The 6,000-nt window shown below is 55.7% G+C and overlaps 1 protein-coding gene across 1 annotated transcript in view; it reads right to left on the reverse strand.

Annotated features, from left to right (window-relative positions):
* The window catches only part of CADM3 (cell adhesion molecule 3), a 112,876-nt gene extending 108,941 nt beyond the window's left edge, over positions 1–3,935 (reverse strand). Inside the window, exon 1 of the mRNA XM_065420443.1 lies at positions 3,860–3,935. Within this exon, the coding sequence (XP_065276515.1) occupies positions 3,860–3,935 (76 nt within the window). The remainder of the gene's footprint in view (positions 1–3,859) is intronic.
* Between the last annotated feature and the right edge of the window lie 2,065 nt (positions 3,936–6,000).

Below are 6,000 nucleotides of genomic sequence, written 5' to 3' on the forward strand. Positions count from 1 at the left end.
CCTGAGCCCATGTCATTGACTGGTGAACAGCACGACACTACAGAATGTCTTCCTGCGGGGGCAGTATTTCTCAGCCAATGCTTTTCTGAATTCATAGTGGGAGTAGACAGTGCTCCAGGTTGGTGCTCACAGATTTTTTGGTTTTATGTTTTTCAGCCAGCATCGCCCTTGCTGATCTCTCAGCAAAGGGCCAGAGAACAAAGGAAACACTGACACTTCTTACCGTTCTTCCTGAGGGAAGCTTGCCATGTCATTTTCCATGCTGTACTCTGCCTGGGGGCTACACAGAGAACTTCAACCTACCACTCTCAACCAATACCACGTGCATTTTTGTGAGCACTTGGGATTCAGTCAAAAGTGTGTCCATGCACATGGACACCCAGTCAATTCACTGAACACAATCAGGCTTAAAAAACACTGAGGGTTATTAGCCATTGGGACACTTTAAAAACAAAACTAAAAACTCAGCCCTTGGTAAAGACCTGCTCTAGGAATTATTTCGGGGATGTTCTGTGGCCTTTGCTATATAGGAGGTAAGACTACATGATCACAGTGATCTCTCCTGGCCTTGGAATCTATGGTATTCAGTGGCATTTAGCATGGCCTTTTTAACAAACAATCAAGAGTGACATGGTGCCAGCCATACCCAGGTGGCTCCTCTTTGGGACTTCATGACGCCGAAGGCATGACAGCCCCATGCTCATAAGAACATAAGAATGGCCATACTGGGTCAGACCAAGGGTCCATCCAGCCCAGTATCCTGCTGTCTGACAGTGGCCAATGCCAGGTGCCCCAGAGTGAGTGAACCTAACAAGCAATGATCAAGTGATCTCTCTCCTGCCATCCATCTTCACCCTCTGACAAACAGAGGCTAGGGACACCATTCCTTACCCATCCTGGCTAATAACCATTAACTGACTTAACTAGATAAATTCATGGAGGTTCTCTTTTAAACCCTGTTATAGTCCTAGCCTTCACAACCTCCTCAGGCAAGGAGTTCCACAGGTTTACTGTGCGCTGTGTGAAGAAGAACTTCCTTTTATTTGTTTTAAACCATTTGGTGGCCCCTAGTTCTTATATTATGGGAACAAGTAAATAACTTTTCCTTATATCATAATCACCAAGACCACCACCACCTAGAATGCATGGAGTGTGCCTGCCTCTGGGGCTTTTGAATGGGTGTGATCACATGACACCCTGCTTCCAGTAACAGTCTTCTCCTCTAGTGTGGGGTGGGGAAGAGGATAGAAATTCTCCCGCTGTGAAGGGCTAGCAGAGCTTCTCCCATAGCTCAACAGGAGAGCTCCTACTTTGGGATCCAAGCACCTCCAGTTCATGCCCTAACCAGGATGTTTCCTGGTTCCAGTTTCTCATCCTTCCCACACGCTGCAATACTTCATCCAGCCTTTGGTTCCAGGCTATTTTACCCCAGTAAGCATTTTCAGTTTTAATTCCTGCACCATGAAATCAGGCAATGAGGAAGTGTAAGGAGAGCAGTCCCGCACCCCTCCATCATTAGCACCTGCAATGCACACTGAGGAAAAGCTCATTCAAGAACTAACTGGTGAAATACATGGCCACAGTTGCAGAGATAGTCTGAGAATCCTGCCTGCACTGAACATGGCATTTCTAGATGCATGGGGGGGAGGGAGGGGGAAGGAGGAAACGGATGAATGGTCCTCTCATTAGCATGTGAGTACACACAACGCTCTTCTACTTCACACCTCTAATTCACCTCATGCTCTAATTCCACCACAAGTTGCTGGGCTAGATGCAGGAATTACTGGGAGAAATCTCCAGCCTCTGTTAAGTAGGAGGTTAGAGTAGATAATAAGAGTCGTTTCTGGTTTTGAAATCTGCGAAACCCTTGTCTTAGCACTGCTGGTCCCTCACCGCCCACCTCTGAATTATTTCCTGCTTCTGATGAGTCTCAGTACGTGTACAGCACCACATAGGTGCGTATATAATACTTTAAAGACAAATATAAAGAGAGGGTGTCACTGACATGACATCAGTGATCTCATGGTCATTTCAGGCCACAAGCCCCAAGCCTGGCTATTGAGGTTCAGCCAGCATTTCATTTTGCAGCAAAACAGTTATGAAAAGCAATGTATTACCTTTACAAATCCTTATCAAAATGATGTTTGCTTTGTGGTACTTCATTAAAGGTTGTTTTGGCATGCATCGCTCTGCCTATTGTTGTTATACATAATGGGTAAACACCCTTTGTCTCAAGGGTTATGGGGCTACAGAGCCGCTCCATGCTTTCTGCGTAATAAACAATCTGTATACAGAGTGCCAGGGGGATTTGAGAGATACTTGAACAATAAGACACATACAAATATGAACAGGTTTCTCTGGGAGGAACTGGTGGAATTGGTCTGTCTTCTCCAAACCCTGCTGCAGCCTTCTGCTATCTTCCGAGCACTTTAAACCCAGCTAATTGCAGCACTGTATGTTCTAGCTTAATGGGAGAGGCAGATGGACTAACAGAGATACAAATGGAAAGCTGGCTAGGAAGGTAAATAGGCAGAGATGGGAAGACAGGCAGCAAGCCTGATAATGTTAAATAAATCTCTCCAAAGTGCTCCTGGAACTAAAAGCCAATCTCAGCCTCAACTCTAGCACTGAAGCCCTGCCTCGAAATGCAGCATGCCACAGCCCTGGCAGGACTGCGGTCACCTTTGGCACTTGGCTACCCTTAGCTGCAAGAACACAGGCCTGCTGAGATGGTGACACGGCCAATCTGGGGTGCAGTGACTGAGGCCCTGGCTCCCTACTCTGCACCCCAAACCCCCTCCCGCAGCATAGTCACCCAGTGGGAGCCATGGAGAGACACTTTATGGAGAGACACATCATGGGAAGACTCCTGATCCTCACGGCAGGAGGGGCAGGGGTGCCAGCCTCTCTGGAACATTCCAGGGATGAGGAGGTGTGGAGCCAGCCATACCTGTTTGCTGAAAAGGTGGCAAAGGGACAGCCTGGGGAGGGGGTGACCTTGATACCAGCTGCCCCAGGCTGGAGGACCCCGTTGGAAGGGCTCGGGGGAGACCCGGGGTGGCCCCTCCTGCTCCCTAGCCCAGAGCCGCACGGCCAGCTCCGCTAACTCCATCCCTCCGAGGCAGGGGCCCTGCCCCTCCCTTTCTCACCGCGCCCAGCTGCGTCGCAGGCTGCAGGGCCGCTGGCTGGACGCACCGAACCGCCGCTACACGGCTATGCCCTGGGGACCCTCCCCAGGGACGATGGCCCGGCCAGTCCGGTCCCCGAGCCCGAGGACCCCCCCTCCCCCCTTTCGGGACAGCGACTGCAGCCAGCACCGAGCAGGGCTGGGAGCCGAGCCAATCTGCAGGACGAGGACGGGTCTCCGGAGCCGAGCCCGACACCGACCCCGAGGAGGGCTGGGCAGGCGGCGGGGATACCTGTCACCCGGGGAACCTGGCTGACCTACATAGCGGCACCGCCCGCCAGCGGCAGGCAGCGCCCAGCGACCCCCGCCCCGCTGTGCCCGGGCTCCCAGCCCCCGCGCTGAGCGCCGCAGAACAGGGAACCCTCGCCCACACCTGGCTGCGCCCTAGGGGCGCGGCGCCCCCGGCCCAGCCCCAGCGGGCCCGAGGCTGAGCCCGGCCGAACCGAGGCAACGCAGAAGGGCGGGCAGGCGAGACGCGCTACCCCAGCTGCCGGGCAGGAGGCGGCGGCTCCCGGCCCCTCTTCTAGAGGCTCGGGTTACGGCGCTGTCTGCGGTCCGCTCCCTGGGCTGCGCATGGCGCGACCGGCCTCCGCGAAACGGCGTTTGCAAACAGGAGAGCGGCTGGACCCCCCGCCCGCTGCCCGGGCTGACACCCCACGGCCCCCCACTCACCATCCTGCGAGAGGGTCCCGCTGCCCGCCGCCAGGCAGCCGAGGAGCAGCAGCAGGGTCAGCGCCGGCGGCAGCATGGTTGTTCTAGGGCTGCGGGGATCCTCCAAGGCTCAGCCCCGCGGGAAGCGAGCGTCCGGCCCGCCCGCACCCACAGCCACGCGCGACCACCGCGGCAGCTGCTATTGACTGAAGCCAGCGCGGCGGCTGCAGCAGGGGATTAAATAGAGCACGCGGAACGGACCATTAGGGCTGCGAGCGTAGGGGGACGGGAACATCTTTCCGAACGTTTCCCCCCCCCCTGTCCTGTTGAAACACGCTTGCTCGGCTCCCCCCGCGCGCACTGCCCCCCGCAGAAGACTTGGTGCGGTCCGCACGCTCCGGTCCCCGCGGAGCGCGCTGCTGCTGCTCGCGGGGCGGAGGCTGGAGTGGCCGCGGGGGGCCCGGGAGCCGGGCCGGGGTCCGAACCAGCAGCGTTGGGCTCGGACGGTGCAATGCAGCCTTTGGGCGCGGGCGGGTCACTGGCACCTGCCGGCACTGCCTCCGGTGACTGCTCCGAAGCAGCGGGACCAGCCCTCCCCCCGGCGGGCACACACGCACGCACAGCCCGCGTCCCTACAGACCGTGGGAGGCTGCGTCTCCCCGACGCTTTGTATCGCGGCTGGGAAAACACGGCAGCTGCCAGCCCCAAACCAAAACAAGCCACACCCGCTTCCAGAACACACCCAGCCGCGCCTCCGAGATCCGGGCCACCGCGGCGTGATTGTCCCTGCCCCAGGCTCATTCCCCAGGCTCGGGCTAGCCCGGCGTGGCAGGACGGTTCAAGTCATGGTGGGGAAAGGACGTGATAAAACCATTTCCCCACTGGGACTGTCACTGATGTCTGGGGAGCTGGGGTCTATGTGGGGCAGGCTGTATCAGCGGTGTATTGGTGAGGAGGGGTCTCTGGGCAAGCTGTATCAGTGGAGTATTGGTGAGGAGGGGTCTCTGGGCAAGCTGTATCAGTGGAGTATTGGTGAGGAGGGGTCTCTGGGCAAGCTGTATCAGTGGAGTATTGGTGAGGAGGGGTCTCTGGGCAAGCTGTATCAGTGGAGTATTGGTGAGGAGGGGTCTCTGGGCAAGCTGTATCAGTGGAGTATTGGTGAGGAGAGGTCTGTGTGGGGCAGGTTGTATTAGCGGTGTATTGACGAGGAGGGGTCTGTGTGGAGCAGGCTGTCTCAGCGTTGTTTGGATGAGGAGGGGTCTCTGTGGGGCAGGTTGTTTCAGCGGTGTATTGATGAGGAGGAGTCTGTGTGGGGCAGGCTGTATTAGTGGTGATTTGGTGAGGAGAGGTCTCTGTTGGGCTGGCTGTATCAGGGGTGTATAGGTGAAGTGGGGTCCCTGTGAGGCAGGCTCTATCAGTAGTGATGGTGATGAGTAGTTTGTGTCGGGTAGGCTGTATCAGTAGTGTATTGGTGAGGCAGGGTCTCTGTGAGGCAGGCTGTATCAGCCATGTAGTATTGGCGAGGAAGGGTCTGTGTGGAGCAGGCTGGCTCAGTGGTGTTTTGGTGAGGAGGGGTCTGTGGAGCAGGCTGTTTCAGCGGTGTATTGGTGTGTAGGGGTCTCTGAGGAGCACGCTGTATCAGCGGTGTATTGGCGAGGAGGGGTCTGTGTGGGGCAGGCTATATCAGCACTGGTATTGGTGAGGACACTCCTTGTGGGTCAGGTTTTATCAGTGGTGTATTGGTGAGAAGGTGTCACATTGGGGCAGCCTCTATCAGTGACAGGATCTCTGGAGACAGGGTCCATAGCAACTTTCCTGTAATCAGGATCCTTTGTTGAGGAGCTAGTTCTTTGTAAAAAGGGGGTGCTGCTGTGTAAATACAGCTCCAGTGGAGTAGTTATTGTGGAAGAAGTGGTTGTCCCATAGCCCTGAGGGAGGCCAGTGGAACCATCTTTCATCACCCCCCCCCCCTTTTTTAATCCCTGGAAACACCCCTGGCTTGCACTGGTGTCCCTGTCTTTCCATACTACACTAATTGGGGCTGGCTAATGATTGGTGGCTCGTCCTGGTTGAGAACCAGTTGAAAATGTGCAAAGCAATAGCATGGTCTCAAGTTGCAGTGGGGGAGGTTTAGGTTGGATATTAGGAAAAACTTTTTCACT

The sequence above is a fragment of the Emys orbicularis genome, chromosome 20 (genome assembly GCF_028017835.1).
Source record: "Emys orbicularis isolate rEmyOrb1 chromosome 20, rEmyOrb1.hap1, whole genome shotgun sequence".
Lineage (NCBI taxonomy): Eukaryota > Metazoa > Chordata > Testudines > Emydidae > Emys > Emys orbicularis.